The 26,923-nt window shown below is 34.5% G+C and overlaps 1 protein-coding gene and 1 long non-coding RNA gene across 3 annotated transcripts in view; both read right to left on the reverse strand.

Annotated features, from left to right (window-relative positions):
* The window catches only part of LOC128991431 (transforming growth factor-beta-induced protein ig-h3-like), a 49,699-nt gene extending 28,342 nt beyond the window's left edge, over nt 1-21,357 (reverse strand). For both annotated transcript variants that reach the window (XM_054414301.1, XM_054414300.1), the window contains exons 1-10: nt 21,189-21,357; nt 17,489-17,587; nt 16,434-16,498; nt 12,529-12,674; nt 11,796-11,972; nt 4,438-4,569; nt 4,080-4,248; nt 2,280-2,489; nt 1,363-1,500; nt 386-501 (exon numbers count right to left, since the gene is read on the reverse strand). In XM_054414301.1, the coding sequence (XP_054270276.1) occupies nt 386-501; nt 1,363-1,500; nt 2,280-2,489; nt 4,080-4,248; nt 4,438-4,569; nt 11,796-11,972; nt 12,529-12,674; nt 16,434-16,498; nt 17,489-17,587; nt 21,189-21,304 (1,368 nt within the window). In that variant the 5' untranslated portion in view covers nt 21,305-21,357. The remainder of the gene's footprint in view (nt 1-385; nt 502-1,362; nt 1,501-2,279; nt 2,490-4,079; nt 4,249-4,437; nt 4,570-11,795; nt 11,973-12,528; nt 12,675-16,433; nt 16,499-17,488; nt 17,588-21,188) is intronic.
* On the reverse strand, nt 6,341-9,185 carry LOC128991438 (uncharacterized). Its single transcript, XR_008490647.1, has 3 exons — nt 8,895-9,185; nt 7,131-7,242; nt 6,341-6,729 (listed from the first exon to the last, which is right to left on the reverse strand). It is a non-coding gene; the product is annotated as an uncharacterized LOC128991438 (long non-coding RNA).
* Nucleotides 21,358-26,923: the final 5,566 nt, after the last annotated feature.

Here is a 26,923-nt window from a genome sequence, read left to right on the forward strand (position 1 = left end):
CGCAAAACTGCCTGAATTTTTCTTAATGCGTATAAACTAGCTGTTCTGAATTATATTCAGTTTTAATCGACTACTTGATTCCCGTACGTAGGACGGGCCATCAGCTAGTTATGTATAAACTAAGGGGTATCAATTGCAAAAGCATAAATATTCAAGATCATATCCAATTTTATTATTAAAACCAATAGTAATTCTATAAGAATTCCAGTGATTTATCCCTTGAAGCTCCTATTATTGTAGGAGGTAGCCTTTTAAAAAGAACATGGAAGAAATTTCAAAATCAACACAGTATCTCAAAGACCTTCATGTAACATCTGTGTATTAATAAAAAGAATGAATAACAATTAAAAATAAGTTATTAATAAAGGTAGCAGATTTTACTTACCTGATTGTTGTTCATTCTGTCTGTTTTTATTCGCCCCTGGGTTGAGTGGAACAAAACAAATTTACGGGCCTTCTCCTTGTTGTTCTTTAGAGAGCTGAGGATTTCTGCCGGGAGTGCTGTAAAATAAAGACTTAAGTTGCCTATGTATTATTAAAATTTTTGTTGGCATTTCTGCATTTGCTTATCCTGTATGTGCCTATCTACACCTTTGGGATGGATTAAAATGTTATGTTATGGATCACCCTAAACCCTAGGACTTTTATTATTTTAACCAGTTAAACTAGATTTTTCAATAAGCAAATGAAAGGAATGCTTTAGGAAATCTTAAAATTATTGATAAATGTCCATGTCACAAGGGCTGTCGGTAAAAAAAGGTAAGCTCCATAAGCTCCTTTCACAACCAAGTACTAGTTCAAATCGTAGGCCAGCTCAAAAATCCCCTAACTATAATCACTACCTTAAAGAAGACAAATGAACAACCATAACCTATACCGTGAAAATATCCGTAAAAAATTGTGAAAATGCTTAAAGCACCTCTATAGTCCATCCAGCACTCCTTATTCAATTACAAATATTATAATTCCTTATAATAATAATAGTAATTCCTTATACAATTCATAGGTTTAAACACTTTATCTCATTCATCTGGCGATGGATTTCAATAGTGGTTAACACCACACCTTAGTCCACAGAAATCGAATCATAAAACATTCAAACTTGGTGGGAACATTGATTTTCCTTTTCATTGTTTTGGCAGCTATGACACTATGAAACTATTGTTTATGCCTAACTGTAGCATAGTAGAGGATATGGCTGAGGTGATTAAAATATCGTTGATTTAAAAAACACCCTTAATTTTACAAATATATAAAGTAATATCTTTAAAGCAGCATATCATTTTTAAATCAGTTATTTTAAAACCAAATTAACTTAAAAAAAAAACTATCTAAATGAGATTAGTTCATACTTTGACTTACAAAACATAGCTGCTTCTGATGGCACAAATATTGTGTACTCTCCAAAGTTTTCAAAAGCATCCTCCAAGCCAGAGAATCGAACAAGCTGCAAGAAAGATGACAGTTTCTCCTCCTCCAATATTTGGATAATGCTTTTAGCTGGTGAAAAACAGAATAATATTTTAAGATTAATATTTTATCAGTTGTAACACATAAATCAACCTTTAATTTTTTAAAACCAACTTCACCTTGTAATCTTGTAGTCTTGTTACTGACTAAGTTTTAATAATTGACACCTACTGGCATACGTGATACGTAAGTAGATTATTATCTATAATAGTACTGACTAAGGTTGACATGTTCCTTAAACTTAAAAATCATGCTCTTGATTCTTACATTACATTTGCAGTTTTTGGAAACATTTTTGAGTAAATACAGTAGTAGATCACTCAGATAAATATTAGTTATTAACAAGGACGGTGGAAAACATAAAACAATCCAAATTGAACATAGAATGATTTAAGTCTTGTTTGTTTGTATGCCTAATGTAAACTGCTGTCTCCAATATTTGTCCAGCAATGTGTTTTACAAATTAGGGTTTTACAGGTAGGCCAACATCAGGTTTTCACCAAGTATATTTGGGATGCACTAGAATGCTCTTTAAAATCTTAACTTCTTTAATATATCAGTAGAGGTTTTAAAGACAGCGTTGGGATTTAGGATGGATGTTCATAGTCTGCTGTTTGTGATATAAATACAGTGAATAACTAGTATAACTATGACAGTGTAACTCACTTGGGCAAACTAGTGCTGACTTCAATGATAGAATAATGCATGCAGCAGTCACAATTTCAGGCTTATCAGCTCAAAGCACTACCTTCGATCTACTGTTTTTGATACAAGCTTGTTAAGTTTTTAACTAAAAACTTCATTCTCACCTCTATCTGGCATCAGAACGTTGTCTACCAAGTAAATTACTCCATTGAGTCCAAGTGTAAAGTCCGCTCGTAGCCGATTGTCATCTACTTTGACACCTTTCCTATCACAACTGATGGTGACCTTGCCAGAGCCCAGAGTGCGCACTTTGTGTTCGTCAATAATAGCAGGAGTACACATTGCATGAGGCACTATGTGGTTGTCTAGCAGTTCTGTAATCATACCAGTTGTATATTATTATTTGCTACTATGATACATAACATTTGGATTCTTTCTAATATTATAAATGTGAAATTTTGTGTGTTTATTTGTTTGTTTGTTTGAAGTTCAATCACACATTAACTAGGTACTGGACAGATTGGGCTGAAATTTGGTATGATGATAGCTCACATTCCCGATTAATATAAAGGCATATTCTTATCTCAAAAATCCTTTCGGGCACCGCCCCAGTGGCTCTGTAGTTCCCCATGTTAACCTTATGAGTAATTATATTATAAGGGAATTAAAGACTTTTTTAGTCAGCTGTTTCAAATAAAAAAAGTTGGTTCTATGATATGTAAAAGCATTAAAAAGTTATAAAATTTACCAACAGGGTGTAGCACAATATTTTTTTGCATTTATGAAAACAGCTAATTTGAACTAAGCAGCAATAAAAAACTGTGATTTGCGATGATAACTGTCAAAGTAGGATTGTTTACGGTGAAGTGGTAGAACATTATTTTATGACTATGGTAGATGTGTAATACTATAGGGTACCGTGAATTTAAAGAAGCAAATTTTATCAAACTGTGTCCTCCCCATTGAAAACTAAAGCTTGATCATAACTGCAATAAGCATTTTATACTTATATGCACACCCCGTACGAAGGACGGGTTCTCTGCTAGTTGTCAAATAATGTATGTAAAAGTTGAACAATTTATTTTAACATCAAAGCGTTTCTCTGTGTTGAAACTTTAAATCTACAAAACAATAATAAGAATGATACTTCCGTTTGGATCAAAAGCATAAACCCTTAACCAGGCGATGAGGGAAAGTTTTAGGAACCGATAAAAGAAAATGGAGAAAGAAAAACCAAGCGTAATAGGAAAGAAATGGATCCGTTTTAAGCACCAGACAATGTTGCTGAATCAAGAACTGGACGTGTTATAAGAAGGGGAGATGAGCTAGCAAAAACATGAGTGGAGATAAGTTAAATTAGTATAGATGAAAAAGTCGGATGGAATAAGATATCCGGGATGCTGGAAGAAGTAGAAAGATGAATTAACCAAAGACATGTAAATGTATAAAAAAGTGTTAGAAGTTAGTTTGCATGGCCAAATACTTTCTTGGGTGTAAATGGCTATGGGGTAGGGATACATTTTTCATTGAAATGCTTTCAAAAGTTTAGGTTTCTTAGGCAATTTTTCTATTTGGCTGTTCATGCCTTAGCTATATGTGTATTGTGGCTATCAAGAGGAAAAATAGATGTCCAATGTCATACTGGGCAAGGTGTGAAATTTCCCTAGTTATTGTTGTAAGTGGTTATAAAGCAAACTTAATAAATCAACTAGAAATTTACCTCACCTGTAGGGTTTTTGCTGCTGAGGTATTAATTTTGTTACAGAATATCAGCCGATTCTCTCGCCAGAACAGTCCATTAAATATGTAATGATTGGCAAAAGCTCAGTTCATTTTGAAAACATCTTTTGATTGGTTGGCAAGCCCTGCAGATATCTTCATCCAGGTTAATTAATTTAATTTTAATTAAATTTTTAATTTTTATATTTAGTTTAAATTTTAATAAAGGTAATTTTAGTTTTTACCTCTTAAAGCATTTCTGTCGTTCAGTATTTTACTAAGTCGTGAAGGTTGAATCTTCGTGAAAGCTTCATCTGAAGGAGCAAATATTGTGAAAGCCTGTTCTGGGTCACGCAGTTTGACCATAAGTCCTGACTTGTCCATAGCTCGTGATAGTTCTTGGAATCTACCGTCCTGAAAAATATTAGGTGAAAAATATATTAGGCTAGTTGGATAAATCTTATCAAAGGTCTTTAAAAATACTTGTTTCTTCTGTGTATAATTTTTTTCTAAATGAATAAACTTAAGTTGACTTATTGAGTTGAGCTGTCTTACCTTATACAATTATTGGTTGCTATTAAAATAGATACTTATCTGATTTACCTGAGCCAGAAGTTCTGCCAAATCCCTCTCCAGAGAGTAAGAAGGTTCCAACAGGCTGCTGATTATGTGAACCACTCCGTTGTTTGCTTCTTGGTCCTTGCGCTGCAGTAGTGCACAGTTCACAGTTTCTATCTGGTGGACAAAAAATTATTTCATAAAATTTTTTTAATGACCAACTTTGGGAACAATAGGGTACTTTGTTTTCCTGACCTGCTAAAAACAGCCAATAAAATTGAAAATGAAATAAGAAATAAAGAAGCGGTGACATGCAGGTATTACATGGAAGAATAAAAACTATTAAAAGAGTTCCAAACACCTGTCAGAAACATAAAAAAGGAGGGAATTAGTAGTTAAAAATTATAGTCATAATTCAACCAGTGTGTACGCTAGAGTATATGAGCATTTAAACAGTGGCCAAAACAACTTAATATCTTGTTAAAATGAAATATTGAGGAAAAGTTAATGAACATTTGAAGACAATGTGCAGAGTTTGAAGAGTATATTGAAACACAGATACACATAGAAGACCAGATGTTGAGATGAAGGAGAATTTTAGGTAGCTTCCCTAGTGAAAAAAATCCAGTTACTGGCCAGGTTCTGGCCCAGGTTCCAGAATTGGCAGGAACCTGGGCCAGAACCAGAACCTGGCCAGTACTGTTCCAGAACCTGGCCAGTACTGTTACAGAACCTGGCCAGTACTGTTCCAGAACCTGGCCAGTACTGTTCCAGAACCTGGCCAGTACTGTTCCAGAACCTGGTCAGTACTGTTCCAGAACCTGGTCAGTACTGTTCCAGAACCTGGCCAGTACTGGTTCAGAACCTGGTCAGTACTGTTCCAGAACCTGGCCAGTACTGGCCCAGAACCTGGCCAGTAACTGTTCCAGAACCTGACCAGTACTGTTCCAGAACCTGGCCAGTACTGGTCCAGAACCTGGCCAGTAACTGTTCCAGAACCTGGCCAGTACTGGTTCAGAACCTGGCCAGTACTGGTTCAGAACCTGGCCAGTAGGCCTACTGTTCCAGAATGTATTGGTTGTTTGAGCTTGCGAAGACGACCCACTTTTACATGAGAATGATGTGAAAAAACATAATTGTGTTAGTATTTTATCACGTCTTTCACATTTTCTCAAATTAAAATACAGTAACGTTTTTGTATCCATAGTTTTTTGTATTTTACGTGAATAACTCGTTAAAAATATTTACCTTTTTACATGAGGGAAAGGAATTTATCGACGGGTTTTCCAAAAAATTAAATTTGTATGCTGATATTTTTACATTATTGGTACATGACGATTGTTTGTTATTTCCATTTATATAACTCTTTTGTAGAAAATGATTGTAAAGGGTCACACTCTTGACTTACACTTTCCAATCAGACAAATACTGCCATTATCTTATCACAATTTCCACTCTTTTCTACTTACTGAAATCAACGGCAAGACTCATTAATTTTATATAGGCCTAAACCATGGTTATTGATGAGCATGATTACTTCTTACTGAAATGGTTGAGGACCCTATAATTCTGCAGTTTATGTAAGATTAGGTACTCAATTACAATAGACACTGTTATACCTAATAAAAAAAAACCTTTTTTGTTATTTCCGTGCTATTCAAACCGTGAAACAAAATGAAAATAACCAAATACATATCTAATATTACCATGAATGTATCTCTGTCTATATTAACCATGTCTAATATTAACATGAATCTCAATCATACCTAATATCAGACAATTTTACGGATTGATACACAATTTGTAATTGAGGTTAATTATCTTTTTAAAATATACCTAACAATATTGATTGTTAAATTAACTAATTTCTATTGAAACTGTTTGTAAAGATGGCTTTAGGCCAGCATTTTATCGATTTTTTATGTAGGCCTATAAATCTTAGGCCTACCTTAGTGACAAAATCAAAAGACAATGCACAATTTAACACAGGATTATTAGGTCTACTAGCTCCTTTGTTGGTAAAAGAATTATTATTTGTGAATTTTCTTCTATTTTAGTCAGCAAGGTAATACTGCTGTTAAATTGATCATCCATTACAAAATATTTAATTTTGTTAATGTTTATCCATAGGTATTTGAAAAATTACCTCATTAGCAAATGTGTAGGCCTTAATCAATATTCAGCATTATACTCCAACATGTATGTATTTAAAAATATTACATTAGATCTTTGCACTTATAAATAATAATGAATTTTAAAGACATAAAGATTATCTAAAGATTGAGTCCATGAGCCATTTATGGGATGCAGTCTTCGTCCTCCTCAGTCGTTTCTTTCCTGAAAAAAGTAACATTATATTATTAACATTGAATATTCGAAACTGGTGTTGGATGTAAATTTTTAAGAGATGACTCATGAACAGATTTCTTATTCTAAAGCAGAATCAGAACACCTGGCTTCTTTCAATTTACTGAGCCCTTTTTTGCCATTAACTCCTTAAACATATCATTTTGCTTTGGTTGAGAAAATGTTGCAGTTTCTAATAAAAAAAAGTGTTGGTTTTAATTTGTTTGTCTATAGGCCTACCTATTAGTTTTGATATCTTAGAGAGATAGGCTATGTGCAAATAAATCAAGCATCAACTCTGTAAGGCAAATGAAACATTAGGCTAAGTTTTTACATTTTGCTTTGATGGTGACTAACATCATCTATTAATCAATCATTAGGTATCAAATTACCTTCCTTCCTACTTGCTTACAATTCGATTTCATGACGGTCTTAGCCAATCTTTTGTCACCGTCTCGATGTTTCTTTTTCTTTGGCCTCTGGAAACTGGTTGAAAAACAGCTTCTGTAAGAAATAACAAGAAGTTTGCTATTATTAATAGTAGGCTATGTAGCACTAGTAACGTGTCAAAATCTAATCTCAAAACCACCAAAACTTTGAAAAAGGTTTCAGCTTGAAAAGGTTCCATCAGCGAGTTTCTAGATTCAAAACTTTAAATGGGGAAGACAGACAAAAAGAAGTTAAACCTTTGACAAGAACTTCATGCACACTTTTTTAACTTTATTTTTTTGCAATCTCATGTAACGGTGATTTGCCGTTGAGAATAAATAAATTTGATTGAATCAAAATCAGCTTAATATATTTCTCAATGCTGTAAAAGGGCCTAAAAATCAACCATAATAAAGTTTTCCCAGATCTACTCATGCTTAAATAGGGTACAGTTCACAAAACTCGGCATGGTGCAATAAGGTGCTTCGACAAGCATAACCCACGCACATAAAATGTGCCGCAGCCGATTCTCATTCAATTATCACAAATTTCAAAAGTATGGATACAATAACCAAGCTATGTAGGCTACATACATTTATTAACAACATAAAATTTGTTCTAGCCTAACTTACTTTCAGTTAAGAAGTAAACAGGCCTAGAAAAATCCATACCGCTGAAGAAACGTAACAGATTTTGACGCAAATTGGTTAGCTAGAACCCTTATATTTACTTATACTTAACTTAACCTAGGATATGTAAAATGTCGCAAAGTTCAGGTAAATTAGAACAAACTGGCTGTCACTGTCAATACCGTATGAATAAATTATTGGTAAGTTATCAGTCGAGAAATGTTACCAATAACTTAATTATAACATAAAAAAGGCCTCATCCATAGTGTGACAGTAAATAACAAATTAAGTTATTCTAGGAATTGGTCAAACAAATACGTTAGATAGGAGTACATTTTCGGTTTGTTGGAAGTTATTTTTGGTTAGCTTATGCTCCCTAGCCTAAGTTTAATTTACTGCCCTTGGCTCGATTTTATTTTTATCCTACCCTACCTAGCAGTACCGGTAGCCTATTTTTAACTTATGCCTAAGGAATTTATTTTATGAAATCAACTATCCTTTAAGGGTGTAAGAATTATTTAGGTGTAGGGCCTAACAATTGAGTTACGGTAGACTATTTAAGATATTTAACTTGTAACCTAACTTTTAATCTAGGCTTTGACTAAGGCTGACTGCATAGGTTTAAGAAAATGATTGTAGTAGGCTAAGTTAGGTATATTCCTATATAGGTTATTAAAAGTTGCAGATTTGAAACTGTGGCCAATGGTTCACCTAAGTAAGGTTAAAAAGTGACATCGCATTAGGACATGCAGTAAAACGTTAGGACTCCGTTCAAGTAAAAACCAAACTTTCAAAGAAAGCCCCATCAAGGCTATAGGCCTACTAACATATGTACTAAGATTAAATCCAATGCAAATTTGTTAGGTAGTCTAAAAACTTATAACTGTAAGCCAAAGCCTGGCTAACTCATTTAGGTTCGTTTTCTATAAGTAACTTAACTTAACTAGGCCTACCGGTTTATAACTGAACCTAACTTTAATCAGTTTAAAGAAAGACTAGCCTAGATGTTGCAGAATTTTTATCGAACCTAATTTTTGATGTGTAACTCACATTGAAACTTATTCTAAAGTAGGCCTAATGTTATTTTGAATTCCTTACCTTGGTTTGGGAGACAGCCTCTTCAATAACGATATTCTTTGGTGAAAGAAAACTAAAAAACTGAAGGTAAACTACCTAACAACAAAAATCTTAGGCTACTAATATAATATGGATACGATTATACACTATTACATTTTAATTTTAAATTGAAAGGACTAAGTTATACTTTTGCAAAGTCAAGAGGTTAGGCACAACAGCCAAGCAAAGATGGCGACGCCGATCTTTTGACAGTTGGAGTTGGAACAGAAAAATCAGTCCCCTCCCCTCCTCTGCCACGGACTGCACTGGACCCTGTCATTAGCTCTCAGTCTGGCGCGAAAATTCTTTTAAAATTTAAATCTTGCTCAATTTTTAAAAACAATACAGTAGTTATTTTAATCAATCTTTTATTTTGGTTGTAGAGATAATTAGGACACATACTTGTCCTATGTATGGGTATGTGGTAGTACTGTAGTAACTTTAATATTTTACAGGAAAAAATCACAAAAGTTGCAAAAAATATAAACCCTAATTTTCACAACACTGAGAGGTTGCACCATTTAAATTTAAATTATAAGGACCAAAATATACTAATTTTGATCAATATAGGTTAAAAAAACACAGTTTTCCTCTATTATATATAAAATAACATATAAGTTACAGTAGCTTTTAAACTGTAATTTTACAGTAATAGGCGTTGTAAAATTTTTTTCTGAATTTAAAGGGCTCTAACATACTTGTTATTTATAAAAAATTTTTGGCCAATTTTTTAAAATAAGATTTTGCTATTATTTCATGGGTTTTTATGGAAAAATCACCATTAAAAAACAAAATTTCAAAAAAGTTAAAACTTTGAAAACCCATGGTTTGGTACTTATTACTTGCTGAATTTCATCACAATCGGGCAACACTTGTGGTCTGTAGCTCTGTACAGATTTGCTCATTATGCAGGGGCGGCTCCAGGAATATTATCTTGGGTAGGCCTGACATATATCATGATAGAGTTTGATTGGGGGACGAGAGGTTTGAAGACTTTCCCCGCAAAAAGGAAGGAATTTAAAAATTTACATGCAAAATAATAAGTTTGAATGATTTCCCTTTATTTTCATATAATAATTTCTTTACTTATTTATAATTTTTTTTAAATCTACCAAAACTTTGGGTAGGCCTGGGCCAACCTGGCCTGCCCTCTGGAGCCGCCCCTGTCATTATGTATAAATTAATCGTTATCAGTAATCTCCAATTTACCAAAGTGAATAACTTGTAAAAAAACAACAAACACATATAATTGTGTCTGAATTCTGGACCAGAGGCCATTATCAGCCAAGAACACTGCCAGTATCATCCAGTACCAGCAAAAACCTGGCCAGTATCAGAATCAGAATATAGTTTTATTGCCATAATAATACAAAAATGTACTGGGCATAAGTCACTAAAACTATCAAGTAAAACCAGACCCATTAAAATAAAGATACAAACTTCAATATCAGCCCAGTACTAGCCAGAACCTGGCCAGTATCAGCCCAGTACCCTCCAGAACCTGTCCAGTATCATTCCAGAACCTGGCCAGTATCGCCCAGAACCTGGCCAGTATCACCCAGAACCTGGCCAGTATCGCCCAGAACCTGGCCAGTATCGCCCAGAACCTGGCCAGTACTTGTCAGTACTGTGGCAGAACTGGTCAGTTCTGTGACAGTACTGGCCAGAACCTGGACCAGAAAATTTTTTTCACTAGGGTTGGTCATGAAAGAAGAAGAGAGGACATTGTGATGATTAAAAAAGTGTAGGGGCACCAAAAATCAACTTGGATTTGAGTAAGTTTGTTATGGGTTTGTTATTGGCAGATCTTGTCTACAGGTTGTGCAAGAAAGCGCCATGTGGCCCTATCTTCGCCTGTACAGTTAAATAGTATTTTATATATGTTTGGCCAGACCCCAGAACACAAGATACATAAGACATATTTATTTTCAGTTGACATTTTTGCAATGTAAGTAAGATGCTAAGTTACCTTAGTATCGTATTGTGACTCTTATACCTCCTCAAAGGGCGGATGACGATCGTTATTTTTTTTAAAGAGTGGTGGCCTCTTTTAACCTTGTATTTCCCTGTCCACATTGACTAACTGGTGCAAGGATCGTATACAGCAAAGTGAGTGACCAAGGGGTGAGCCGATACAGTACAAAGGTGATAAAATGTTTACAACAGTGCCCAGGATCCGAACCCACGACATCGCTTCCTTCGGCCCGAAGTCTGTGACGCTACCAAATAAGCCACCGACTGACCCTAAAATTTATTGAAGACATTATTTAAATTGATTTGCCTTCTTCAGATCATATTCAAGAACATCAAACCTCAATTTTGATGAGGTCGTCGAAACATTAAACACACTTACACAAACAAATATACAAAACATAAAAACATTAAATATTTTACTTCTACTGTGGCCACAGGTAGGCCTTATGCACTGACTCTGAGGAGGTATAAGAGTCACAAGATGATACTAAGGTAAATTAACCTCTTATTTATATGTTAAGTGACTCGAGACTATACACAAATGAAATTTACGATGTATTGGACGAGTCAAACATTTTTCATGCAGAGCAATTGTCAAATTGAGAAGTGTTTTCTGTACTTTGAAGTCTACGATGAAAAAATTACATTTTAAGTTAATTAAATAGATGAGAAGTAGTGCTCCTCCCAGAAATAAATAGAATTTGAAAAAAACATTAACCAATCTCATCCTAGTTTAATCCATAAACCCCTTGAAATTCTTTCTACACAGTTTTATTTACAAACAGTTTGCTATTTAATATCTTGCTCAATTTGGCTACCAAAACGTTAATGTTAAATTGTCACTATTTCACTACAGTTAATTGGTCCTATACACATATTTTCTATATTGGCAGGTCACATGATACAGACCCGACTAGAGTACTTGTTGATCCGCAGTTTGTGTCCGCTGTATCGTGTTGGTACCAGCAGATCAGCCTTGAACTGAGCTGAAGTAACTCGGCCCTCCACCAGATGATACTCCAGTATAGGTCTGAGCTGGTCTGGACTGGCTGTGTCCAATCTGATCCTTCGGTCCCTCGGCAGATCCTAGGAGGAACATAGTTCTTGAAATGCCATTAGTCATTGGGCTGTTAATGATGCTATGTAACAAAAGGTTTTCGTTAGTACAGACAAGGAGACATAGTACTCATTTGTCTTTGAACTTACAGTGTTGCAGTCGTAAATTTTCCAATGCGGAAAAGCTTACCAAGGTCGCGGAAAAATACAGGTCGCTTACCTATAGCCTATATAGTTTCTTTAAAAAAAGCAGAGTGGGAACATTGATCCCACGTGTTCCCATCCCCACCAATGCTTTGGTAGTAACAAGACAATGATTTGGGCCATCCCTCACCAAAATCGTCATAAAATGCTAATGATGTAAAAGTTTATAAAATAAAATACATCCCTCACCGTTAAGAGTCATCGCAGTGTTCACACTACCTTGAGGACAATTTGATGATATTTTACTATATAACCTGGATTCAATTTAACTCAAACTGTACCTATTGTTTAAACAAACCAGGAATATTTTTGCAAGTATTTGATATACAGTACAGTACCTGTAACAAATTTAAAATCAAAATATTAATTTAGTCAGACTTACTTTAAATACTTCATCTGATGGTACAAAAAGAGTGAATGGACCATCGTTACTCAGTTCCCTTGTTAGGCCAGCCTTTTCTATATATTTGACAAACTGACTTGCACCAAGCTTCTTGGCTGTCTCCAGCACATTCTGTAGAGGTGTTACTGGAACCAAATAAAATGAATGTGCAATTCAACTTTGAATAGAAATGTCAACATAGATTGTCCCATAATGCAAAACTGTCACTCGATTTATATAAAAATGTTTTGTCTATGTATTACATAGAATCATGAAGTTTTGGTTGTTTTTCTGTTTGATAGCAGGTGTTTTGGACGTAAAAAGACAGAGAAAAATGGAAAAGGAAGAGTGGTAGAAAGAGTTTTCTACTAAAGGATCAAGTTTTAGAAAAGTTTGAGGCAGAAATTCAGAAGTGAAATACAGAAGAATTTGATGATGGTGGTTTTGCAGGAGAGATTAGCTGATGGATGATGGTTGAGGTTATCAAGGAGAATAACTCAGTCGATGATGGAGACAGGTGGAAGTTCTTTTAAATAAAAACTCTAGATTCTAGATGAAGGAGGATTTCGAAGGTTCTTGGAGAATATTAAAGTAGATGGATGGTGGTAGTTCTAAAAGGGAAGAATGATTCAATGATTGAGTTATAAGTAATTGAAGATAGAAGTTTCACAGGAGAAGAAAGGGTGTGGTAGAGGTTCTAAAAATATTTCAAGAGGAGGTATAAATTTTGGAAGTGCCAAAATTGGCAGCCATTCTTTTACTTCTAAAATATTCATAATACTTCATAAATTCTAAAAAAATATAAAAGTACTTATCAAGAATAATATCAAATAAAAAAATTAACAAAATAGTTTCTTTGTTATTTATCGTGGATAGGCTTTGATTGGTAAAAATAAATCCAATCAGGATACCAATCTTTAATGGTTTCTATTTTATTTTAAAATATAGCACTTTCCTAGTAGGTACATTGAACACAAGTAAGTCGTGGAATGATGGCAGTTCCACAGTAATGAATTAAGAGTAATATTAAAACTCTTCATAGGCTAGTCAAATTAAGGGTAAAAAAGGTTTAACATCAAACTAATTGTAAAAGAAACAAAGTAAGGTTTTTTAGATGCGGAATGGTGTCTTGAACAACATATCAAAAGTCTACCAAAATCCACGCAGGGGAAGTCCACCATATTGGCCGCCATCTTTGATTTTTCAAAAAATCTGAGACTTATGAGTATTATGGCTCTTGAACGACCAAATATCAACCGAATAAGGCAAACAAAGTGTCTATTTAATATAGAATTAAACCAGCTTTTTGATTATGCGTAACATGTAGACATTTGACAAGGCAAAATTTAGCAAATCCTAAAAAAACCTCGAAATAAAGGGATTTTTAAATATTTTTTCTCTTTAGTCCCCTGAAACTAAATTATTACTCAATTTAAAAATTGATCAAGTCAATAATATTTTTTTTACATTCTAAGAGGTTTATAATAATATATATATACCAATATATCATCAAAATTGTTTAAGCCAAACTTCAGTGAACCTGCTTTCTCATACTATGAACACTCAGCTCTTCTGCTGTTTATAGGTAGTCATGAATAATGGTTGTTAGAACTAAAGAGCTAATATGTAAGTTTACTAAAACACATAATATAGTTTAACAATTGACAAAAATAAATATTAACACGGGTTTTTTTAAGTCGAAGTGGTTTATATCAGTAAATAAAAAAAAAAATACCAGCACTTATAACCCAGTAACCTTGTTATAAAAAGCAAGGTCTACCTTGCATGAAATGGGGTAGTAGGTTTCTTTTTTTTATGTTGTTTGTAATAGTACCGAGATGCTAAATCCAAATTTTCGACCTCGGCGACCTTCCGGATCACCACGAAAATGCTGAAAAATCGGCGGAATTTCACACTATTTTTACGTTTGTGCGATTTTGACTCTGAAGCATCACTTTTTCATGTAGAACAACAATAATCATTTTTAAAGTACATTACATTACCTATCGTTTAAGACCAAAATGGTTAATACAGGCCTAATAGTTCTCAAGATATGACCCAGCAAACAACGGCTAAAATTATCAAATTTTGAACTTGTTTAATGTTTGGCTACGTTAACCCCAAAGCATAATTATTTAATATTTTTCATTAAAACAACCATAATTACATTACAACTACATTAAATTACTCACAATTTAAGATTAAAATGGTGATTATAGGCCTAACACATTGAGAGATATGCCTCTTCAAGTTTCCTAAAATCTGCCATAAATGATTGTATTTTAAGTTTCAAACTACTCAATTTGGTCAAATTTTGTAAAAGAACCATAATAAGAAATAAACAAATTTATTTCATTTCAACATTAGATTGTTTTATAAAAAAACTTTTACTGTAAAATGGAAACAAATCCATCGTATCTATCTACATAAACACACACGCACATTGTTACTATAAATGGTTCTCGTGGATAGAACACAGGCCTGGGTAGAACGGTATTTATTGTATTTGTATTGTCGCGTGAGCCGGTTGGAGAACACTGAGGGCGATGGCGTCTGTGATTAGGTGATACTTGTACCTTTGGACATGAACTCGTCTTGTGGGGGTATCAGTTGAAGATTGACTTGTATGACTAACTTGAGACTTTTGGATGTGTGCACTATAATTTAGTTTTTCAATCGATTGAGACAAGGGTAATGGTGAAAATCTATGTGTGAAGAAGTGCTTAAATCTTCATCCGACTGCTTCAGGACACATAACCTGTGAAACAATGTGAGGGAGCCAATAGTCACCTTTATATTGCCATCAGTCACAGTATTAACTTAAGGATAAAGATATACTACATATTCTTCCTTTTGTATCTGACTTATTCATATTTTTCACATAAAACTCTTATCATCGCTTCCTTGTCAATATCTCTAGCCATTGAAATTTCCCCTCCAACAATTCCACTGCTTAAGAACATTATAACACCGAGGTCGAAAATTTGGATTTAGCATCTCGGTACTATTACAAACAATATAAAAAAAAGAAACCTACTACCCCATTTCATGCAAGGTAGACCTTGCTTTTTATAACAAGGTTTCCGGGGTGTAAGTGCCGGTATTTTTTTATTTACGATATAAACAACTTAGACTTAAAAACCCGTGTTAATATTTATTTATGTCAATTGTTAAACTATATTATGTGTTTTAGTAAACTTAAATATTAGCTCTTTAGTTCCAACAACAATTCATGACTACCTATAAACAGCAAAAGAGCTGAGTGTTCATAGTATGAGAAAGCCGGTTCACTGAAGTTTGGCTAAAACAATTTTGTTGATTTATTTGTATATATATATTATTATAAACCTCTTAGAATGTTTTAAAATATAATTTATATAAAAAGTATTAAAAATATTATTGATAAAATATTATTGATTTGATCAATTGTTAAATTGAGTAATTATTTAGTTTCAAGGTACTAAAGAGAAAAAATATTTAAAAATCCGTTTATTTTGAAGGTTTATTTAGGATTTGCTAAATTTTGGCTTGTCAAATGTCTACATGTTATAACAAATCAAAACGCTGGTTTAATTCTATATCACATAGACACTTTGCTTGCCTTATTCGGTTGATATTTGGTCGTTCAAGAGCCATAATACTCATAAGTCTCAGATTTTTTGAAAAATCAAAGATGGCGGCCAATATGGTGGACTTCCCCTGCGTGGATTTTGGTAGACTTTTGATATGTTGTTCAAGACACCATTCCGCATCTAAAAAACCTTACTTTGTTTCTTTTACAATTAGTTTGATGTTTTTCCTTAATTTGACTAGCCTATCAAGATTTTCTTACTATTTGCTTATTAATAAGTAATTTTAACCTTAAAAAAATGTTTTGGAATGGTACATCTTTGTAGTTGCATTACCTCCTGTACATCCGTGAATTCCTGGTATTTGTCTGAAGCCCTCACAACATTCATATCTCAGCAATCTAAAAAATATAGATGATTTATATTGAATGTTTCAGATTTTATTTGTAACTAAAGGGTTGTTTTGTTAGAATTTGGGTTGTGAATAGTGCATATATACTTTACTGCAATGCAATCTTAACAAGTTTCTTGAAAGAAGTAAGTTGATACTGTTTAAGCTTTAATTGAAACCAAGGCTCCATTTCAAGGGGCAGGTCCAAGTCAAGTCCTAGTAAACTTATGTCCAGGTACAAACTCCTAGGTGTTGACAAAAATCGTAACACAATAATTGTGCTGCAAAGTCACACCTCTTAACATGGCTGAAGGGCATTATTTCTACCTAACATGCAGACGTACATATTTTAAGTGACAGCCTCAATAAAAAAACAATTCAAACATACTAATTGTTATTATCTCCAGCGGTCACGTCAAAATCGTGAAGTTCTTCCGCGATTACACAGCTATATCCCACAATCATGGAAGCATTATACACTTTTTCGGCGATCACGGAGACATTGTGAACGTCGTCCGCGATTCCGGTGAATTCCTGAGTATCTTCCGCGATTACGGCGCAATTCTGAACAGATTCCCCGACTACGGATACGTCACACACATCTTGTAATGTTATGAAGACGTTGTGAACGAACATCATCATCCGTGATCTGATCACGGAGACTTCATGGTCATTTTCCGCGACCGTAGCAAAATTCTGGCCATCATGCAATTCCCAACCACAATCCCCTTGACTACCATGATTTTGATAGAGTTTAAAACTAACCATAACAATACTTGCTAATATTGTACATTAACATCAGCATAAACAGAATTTTAAAACTAATATCACAAAATCTAACTTTCTTCTAAAACAACAAAAAGTTTAAATGTTTATTTATTTTAAAACATAACGTAATAGCAAAAATAATTTTGTATAACCCCTAAGTGATTTTCCACTTTGTTAAAACGACTTACTAATAGGCTGAAACAAATATTTTACTTGTACAATTGCTACTCACGGCTTTGATCCACATACATCTCGGCTGTTCCAGTATTTACACTCTGTCCAGATCTGATGTTTTGTCTCTGGGATCTCCTCCACCACACATGCGTTTGGTCTGCAAACATAAAAACATCTTGGATAACTAAGGCTAACGTCAAGAGTTGTCAAACACCAATAACTACATCACTATTTGTTAATTTATGTCAACAGTTGGATGTAATAATGTTTCAATGGAAAATATATCATTTAGGTTGGGTAAATATAAAATAATAGTTTGATATTAATGCGTGATCGCTCTTACACAATTCCCTCGGAGACCTTTATTTCCATTGCTTTAGTGCACGTGTGTATTATACTGTTGTCGATATTGAAGGAGCACCCAGTTTGTCAGGCAATCACCCAGTGTGTCAGGCAAGTATCGATCGGTCGCCGTCGCCGATACTGTATCGACGTCGGTACTGTATCGACGTCGGTATATTGATGTCGGAGGTTGGTCTGCGTTGCTGTACAGTAGTACCTATGCTATATATTTGTTTTGTACTACTGTCGCCGATATTGAAGGAGCGCCGAGTGTGTCAGGCAAGTATCGATCAGTCGCCGGTACTGTATCGACGTCGGTATGTTGATGTCGGAGGTTGGTCTGCGTTGCTGTACAGTAGTACCTATATGCTATATATTTGTTTTGTACTACTGTCGCCGATATTGAAGGAGCACCTAGTGTGTCAGGCAGGGAAGCAGGTATCGATCAGTCTCCAGTATCGACGTCGGTATGTTGATGTTGTAGGTTGGTCTGCGTGATCGCTCGCAATCGCTCTCTCGCGTGACATACAGGTGTTATCTCCATCTTCGTCTCGGCTCGGCCAAATGCCAACGTCTTCGACTGTTCGACTTTTGCCATTACGTTCGCCCCTCCTCCTGAACGTCGATTTCCATCGATAGTTAATTTGCTTTCAGTCGTTATAGCCAGCGTAATTGTGCCTGCGAAGTTTATATATATAAAGAACGTAATGAAACCTTCTGACGAATATAGACATTTACAGAATGAAAGGTACATTCTTCCATAATATGCAACTGCGGACCTATTTAATCGGTATTTATATTTGTATATATGTCTACAGTCTGTATGATGGAACATGTACCTATCTTGACCCGTTCTACCCGGGGGCTTGCAAGTGGTTCAAGGGACGGGCCACTGGGCCAGTTCCCAGGTCTGGATAGTCTGGAGACAGGTTCCATCATACCGACTGACGGTTCGATTCCAAACCGTGTCCTTTATAGAAAAGCAATTGCGATATTGATTGAGATACATTAGTTATTCAGTTATCCGTTACAGTACACTGTTACTATATAATGTTAGCATTGAAACCAACCTGAGCAGCTACATGGACTTTGGGTTTGCGTGACACAATATTGGCTGAATCATTTCAAATGCAGTGCGACTTTTTCACAAAGAACGATAAATTCTCAACTGCATTCGCTGCCTAGCACGGTTGCTGTTGCGTGTTAATACAGATCACACAACACATTTGTAATCCAATACTTTCAGCGTTGTATTGAAGTAACCTAAATAACTGGCTAGTAAATTATAGAACTTAACCATCATTGTAAGTGGTTAGGTTGTCTTTCACTATCGTAGATATTGTGTGCGTCTCGTTGATGCAGTAGGATATCGGCATAAAATGATACGATAAAACAGGTTATATAGATAACAAACTTAGCAACTCTCCACGAACATGACTCTTTTCCACTTCGTAATTTTACCACCCCGATTTCTGAGCAAATTTTTACATACAATTACCTTACCAATTGAGATGGGCTCGCCATCTAGGTGCGTATTTCAATCCAAATTTGTGTGAAGGAGAAGTATGCGTGTGGTGATCTGTGTAGCTTTGTTACTGGCTAAGATCAGCTGTTTAATTAGCCGGGATCACTACTATAACCACTCAGCTACCCAGCCAATCTCTCTTCTCATAATCGACCCAAACTTCTGTCAAGGCCCGTAGATATGGCAAGGTCTGTTTTGGTAGTATAAGCCCAAGGAAGGACACAATATGATGAATGTCATGGTACATCATACTAGTTGACCCTTCAATTGACCAACAATTAAACAAAGCGCCGGCGCCTCGCCTCGTGTCGCTCGCCTATTGTTTATTGCTCTGTGTTGTAGGCTTACGGCCAGGAAGTGCTCCTCGTATATGTTTGTCGCTACATTAATTAGTGTACAATGTCAAACGAATTGCATTACTGTAGTTGGATACCCGAGTGGTTAGAGTGTTTTTAGTCTTAACGTATTCAGTTAAAAAATCGAGCTGTTTTCAGGTTAAAATCATGCCAATTACCAGGTCTTCGCTATAATACCTTTAATACTTTACCTACATTGAAATGGCGACCATACAAAGTAGGGTTTTTAAGCCTGGAGATGAGTGTAGTCCATGCAATAGTGCCACGATCTTCTGGGTCTCGCCTGATGTAATGTGTAAAATTCTAGGTTGTTAAGTTAGTATGATAAAATAATAATAATAAACCTAGCCGGTTCGATCTCAAAAAATGTTTGAAGTACCTACTTATTAAAGTTCCATGCCTTTGGCCTTCAAGCTGTGTAGCCAAATCAATTTAATTGGGCTTTTAGATTATTATGATCAATGCATCAGCAGGTCTTCGCAAGTATCGAAGTTTTCAATTATTCTACTTTCGTTTTTCTCTCACACCGTGTGTCAACGTCGTCCCAACATATCACCACAGATTAAAGAGAGAGAGAGAGAGGCATCTTTCTTGTCTGTAGTAGTGTAGTACATATCATGAGAATAAAGATATATAGCTACATGTGTCATTTTGTGATGCCACCAAACAGGGAACACAGTTGGATGCATTTCCCAAATAAAAAGGAATTATGAGTTAGGCACGGGTTTCTATAGCTAATTCAATGTAATTATTTCATAGCCCAAAGATTGAGGATAGCACGTCCGATTTCAATATACTGTATCTGAATATCCTCCTCTAATCCTTCTGAGTAGGCCTACTACTAAAAAATTAAAAAAATCTAGTATGCAGGCATTTTAACCTCTCAGCTAAACATACCAAGCAGTATCCGAGCAGTAATATAATATATAGTTATTGATGTTAAATTAAAAGAATAAAACCACTTATAGTTAATCAAAGCTTTTGGCGTGTTTTAATGGCAGAGACATTCGTAAGCGTTAGGGACTTTCCAAAAAGAAAATCTCTGGTACCGGTATTATTTGTGTGGTAGCTTATTGTTATTTAAGCTTAGAAAATGGCATTTATAACTAATTTGAATGTTTTATTGTAGTGGACTACTTACTAAAGCTGAATCCAGTCGCATAGTACTGGAAAACTATAATGTTGAAAATATTTTAGCCATTTCGTCATTAGTTTAAGCTTGTGAAACATATTTGTTCAGTATAATACAAATTAACAAATCCATTAAAATTAAATAAGCCCTGCCTCTTTTAATTTTGCATTACAGCCCATAACATCGACGTGCTACTGGGTAATACAACATTTTTTAAATGCATAAAATACACCAAGCCACTAAAACAGCCTTAAGAAACACCAAAAACAATTGGTTATTAATTTTTTTTTTATTTAATTATTGAACAGTGTTTTTTTTTTTTCATAACCAACGTAATGCAAACTCACTAGAAACGCTAATTACTTAAATTTTCTACTGCTCTACTAAAAGTGAAAAGAATTACCCTTGCTCCTGGGCAAGTTTGATGTTCCACCAAGGGATGGTAGACCCGGAGACGTTACTGGAGACGAGCAGCAGGACGAGGAGGGTACAGAGTGGTGCGCCACTGAGCCGAGACATGACTGCACTAGTGCCACTGTCACTGACACTGGTGGAACGCCACCTCCGCTACCGCCGCTGCCACTACTGCTACAGTGCTACTACTTTACAGTTACGTTACAGTGGCGTAGTAGCAATCGATAGGTCAACTCGACTTCGATACCATCGATAATTTGTTCTTAAAGAGTTTAAGAGACGAATGGGAAGCAGAATACCAATTAAGCTAGTCTGAGGTAATCGATAGGTTGAGTCAACTTCGATGCCGTCGACGTTATGCTCAAGTAGAGTTAATTAATAGTAACTAATCGATAGGTAATAGATACACAATCGATAGGTCAAAGTCAACTTCGATGGGACGTTATGTTTGGTTTACCTATTTCATTTTGTGCCGTTGCAAAGGAAACTGTCCAAACCCTAGAACGGCTCACGATTCGGCGCCGGCGTAGGCGCAATAAGAAATCCGATATTACTTTATGTTCTCAGACACTATCATAACCCAATTTTGAACGTGCTATAAATCAAATTGGGTCAATACTACAAATTGTGGGATATAGGCTAGTTAGAGGTCGCGTTTAAGCGATATAATTGTAGGGGGGACTTGTTTTTTATTAACCATAACTATAAATGCGTCTAACATGTACCACTATGAAGCCCAGATCTCTACGAATAAAAGTTTCGTCGAGATTGACACGGCCGTCGTCTGAATACCCCGAATCTGCAATAAGTGATCGTAGAAGCACATCCAGGAATACTGTTTCTAATGTAATTTGAATGGTGAATGGAACAAGTTTCGTCACTGACGTTTGCATTACTTTCATAAATAAATTCGCAAGAATAATTGATGTAAAGTGGCAATTACACTTCGGGAAACGAATTAGTAAAACAGATGTCAAACTATGTATAGGCCTAGCTTACATTTTTAAAACCGTCCTATTTATTTGGAAATTTCTATCGGCCTAGTGGATACATTTTTGGTTTGTAATAATTCCCACATTTTGGATAAGTTTAAGTCCAATATCTTCTAGAGTTAACCACTCATCAAGTAAAAGTCCCTATTCCAAAGGAATGTCCCGATCTCGTCGTCTGCTATTCACTTACTTACCACCTTGTTAGTAGCTTGCCTATTAGTCCAGGCGCTAAACGGGTTGAGTATGCACTGAAAGTCTGACAAAATTTGACTTTTGATTATTGTTGGGGACATCTAGTAGATGAAAAAAATCGATGATGTCGCATTTCTAGGGTGGTCACAACTCGGGGGGGAGGGGGGGAAGATGCGCGGGTCATCGGTTTACGTTTCCGCGTCTAACTCACAAACGGTTAATGATAGAAAGGTGAATTAAGCGTCTATCTACGCCTAAAGATATTGTCTTTTAAAAAGTAAGTACAACCTTTCTTCTATCTCTTATACTTTAGGCGCTAATCAACATTTATTGCAAAAAATAAAATATAAAAATACTTTAAAATGAAATATCGGAAATATTGCGCTTGTTTAGGGCATGTTACAAACTATTTATGGTTAGAAAAACTAACAAGTAGTACAACAACACCAAGTTTAAAGAAATCCGTGCAAAAACAACAGAGCTACGTTGATTTCAGTAAGAGTAAACGTGGTAAATTCGTAGTAGTATCGAGGCGCGCATGGATGGTACACGTAGCCCACAGTCAATATAGGTTTGATGTTGTAAGTAACTATGGGAAAGCTGAATTTTTCTATGCTGTTAGACCATGTTGAGATGAGCATTTTCCCAAAAGTCCCCACTCCTACCCCTTTGTGCTTTCCTCTACCCCCCCCCCTTTAGATAAATTTACAGTCTCTTAGAAATTAAGCTATAACTTAAAAACGGGTAAGGATACTAACGCAATATTTTATTAATCATTTTGCGTTACGATATTCTACAAAAAGTGTATTTACCATGGTATCCTAAATATTCATAGTTAAAAAATATCATAAACATAAAAAAATATTTTTTACGGATTAATTTATGAAACATTTCTTTGTCGATTTTTTATACGAGGTCGCACAACAAAATGTTTGATACAAAATTTGGGGTGCATAGTTTACATTTTAAAATGATACATAGTTATTAACAGTTTGTTTGCATATAGTGGTTATAGATACAGTATACATAGATGTTATAGATGGGTACAGTAGGTACAGTATATTGATTTTACAGGACTCTGGCTTTTTTGTGCACCGCAACAATGAAAAAAATTACGTATATTATGGTTTTTGTATTTGAATTTGCCGCTTTATATAGATTATATTAACGTTATGTAGCTCATTCAGTACATATACAGACTGTAGTGGATACATATGAATGAATATCGTGCATTTGCTGCTGTACGCCAGAGCCTCATTTTATTATACAGGGTGTCCCACCTAAAGTGAACCAATAGATAACTTTTTTTATTATGAGATATAGAGTTAACTTCTTATGGCACACTACCCTTTATTTTAAGTTGTTTTTTTTAGTGGTTTCGAATTTTAAAAATATGTTCGCCATTTTCCAATATGGCTGACAACTTTGTTAGTCCTATGGAATACCCTGTATTTTATGATTGTTTTAGAATGTAAACGCACAATTTTTAAACCTTTTTATTCTTGACATTTTTTTCTAAAGCTACTTGTTTAGGAGTTACATCGAAAAAGAAATGGTTTGTGAGTACATCCTGCATCCTGTAGCTCATAAACGAGTAAGTTTGAGAGCGGAAATACAAAGAATAAACAAGTTTTCAAATCACATCTACATTACCAAAAACCATAAAATAAATTGTTCCAATATCAAAGTAAGCTAGCATTTTTGAAAATGGTGGCCATTTTTAAAACAACAAAATCAGTATTTTTTAACGTATTTTATATATTTTTTTAAACGAGGACTTATATGTGACTTATTTATTCTTTGCACTTTCTCTCTCAACTTACTCGTTTATGAGCTACAGGATGCCGAATGTACACCACAAGCCTTTCTTTTAGATATAACACGCTGTAACTCCTAAATGGGGTAGGTTTAGAGAAAAAATGTCACAAATAAAAAAATAGCTTTTAAATTCTAAAAGAATACTAAAATACAGCGTATTCCATAAGAAATAACAAAGTTGTTGGCCATATTGGAAAATGGTGGATATATATTTTTTATTCGTAACCATCCCTAAAAACATTTTTTACAAATAAAAGGGGTCGTCTAATAAAAAGTTAACTCTATATGGAAAATAAAATTTATGTATGTTCACTATGTAATCTCAGCCGGGATGAAACGTGTACCCTTTTATAGCAGAGTGTCCAATTTAAAAAAAGATACGTCAATTTTGGTCTAACAAGTTATATTTAAATGAATATGAGTTTTTTTGAATTTTTAAATGGCAAAGATTGGCGGGCACTTGGAAATTATCTTAAAGAGGCATGGAGTAAAGGGTGGGAATTGATAATGGAGTATAATTATTAAATTTAAGAATTGAGATATCAATACAAAAATTGGAAAAATCTATGTAATTTAAAAAGTTTATAACATATTGTTAGTTAAGTATCTATCAAAGTAAATTATAAAAGTAACAGGTTTGTTTTATGAATTATTAACTGTTTGTAGGAAAAATTCAGATTCTCAGTAGGCTACATTTAAATTTTATTATTCATTCAATTGATATCTGATCTATTAGTATGTAGTGCTATTTGTGTATGTTCTGTAGTGAAAATCAGTTTATTTTATGAATAATTGTATGTGATTCATGGAATTTTTTTAAACTGTTTTAAAATATTTTAAAATCAGTGTGTCTAACACAAAACAGACGGTCTTTGACCATTGTTCTTTGCATTTAAATAAAAAACACTGTATTGATATTTTATTACAATGAACACATTTTCTTCTTCTTCTTCTTCTTCAGAAATCTATAATAATTCTTTTTTAATATTTATTCATCTAATAGTTCTTTTTGTAGATAATCGTAACGCAAAATGATTAATAAAATATTGCATTATTATCCTTACCCGTTTTAAAGTTATAGCTTAATTGCTGAGAGGCTTTAAATTTATCTAAAAAGGGGGGTTAGAGGAAAGCACAAGGGGGGAGGAGTGTTGACTTTCGGGAAAATGATAATCTCAACATGGTCTAACAGCATAGAAAAATTCAGCTTTCCCATAGTTACTTACAACATCAAACCTATATTGACTGTGGGCTACGTGTACCATCCATGCGCGCCTCGATACTACTACGAATTTCCCACGTTTACTCTTACTGAAATCAACGTAGCTCTGTTGTTATTGCACGGATTTCTTTAAACTTGGTGTTGTTGTACTACTTGTTAGTTTTTCTAACCATAAATAGTTTGTAACATGCCCTAAACAAGCGCAATATTTCCGATATTTTATTTTAAAGTATTTTTAAATTTTATTTTTTGCAATAAATGTTGATTAGCGCCTAAAGTATAAGATATAGAAGAAAAGTTGCAATAACCTTTTTAAAAGACAATATCTTTAGGCGTAGATAAACGCTTAATTCACCTTTCTATCATTAACCGTTTGTGAGTTAGACGCGGAAACGTAAACCGATGACCCGCGCATCTTCCCCCCCTCCCCCCCGAGTTGTGACCACCCTAGAAATGCGACATCATCGATTTTTTTCATCTACTAGATGTCCCCAACAATAATCAAAAGTCAAATTTTGTCAGACTTTCAGTGCATACTCAACCCGTTTAGCGCCTGGACTATATATCGTATCGATGTTTACTATCTCGTATCGATGTTTACTATCTCGTATCGATGTTTAATATCTCGTATCGATGTTCACTATCGAAGAATCTATAGTTTCATTCGATAAGTGTGACCTATAGCATTTACCTGTCACCTTCACGTTTGACCTCCTCCGCCCCTAAAACCACCCTACAATCCGACACTTTGATGATTTATGGCCCTTCTCACGCGAGAACATTGATACACATTCATACAGCGTTCCTTTTCTAACAAAACACTTTGTATATTTTGGGTATTGGGTTTCTCGTTCGCATAGAAGAATGCAATCAGGGCATTCCGACATGTCAGCTTTTCTTACTGCAAATGGTAATAAGTTGACCATATCTGTGACATTCTGTATTCGATTTAATTAGTCAAATGTGATTGTACATTTATGGCTATTTGAAACATATTTTTAAATTTTTGTGAAATTAATTTTGAACAACTCCTCCTAAACATTTTCACCCAAAGGAAAACGTTGTAGGATAAGTTGAACTTGCCTAGGTTTTGAAAACGAAAAATTCTTACCGCACCATAAGCAAAAAAATGTAGATAATTGCAACACCACTTTGACATTTATTCATTCTAGATTACCGGTATCTAATGATTTGCATCGTGATTTGCATACTGAATTTAGACCTTGGATTAACATGTATTTTTTACCTGTGGACTAATATTTACTTTAAAACATTTTTGGATAAAATTAATTAAGACTATAATGGCTTGATAGGCCTATTAAATTAACTTCATTTATTGCTACCTATTGATAAATATTGCTATTGGTTTGTTTCTAAAATTAAGGTAACAGAACTGTTAAAAGCTAAATTATGAAAATTCTAGGCATATTAGGGATAAAAAAAAATAAAATTCAAACTTTTAAATAAAAAAAAAGATGTAATATCATACTGACATATTCC

Source organism: Macrosteles quadrilineatus, unplaced genomic scaffold, assembly GCF_028750875.1.
Source record: "Macrosteles quadrilineatus isolate MER2022 unplaced genomic scaffold, UCM_ALF_1.0 Scaffold_4__1_contigs__length_99947679, whole genome shotgun sequence".
Lineage (NCBI taxonomy): Eukaryota > Metazoa > Arthropoda > Insecta > Hemiptera > Cicadellidae > Macrosteles > Macrosteles quadrilineatus.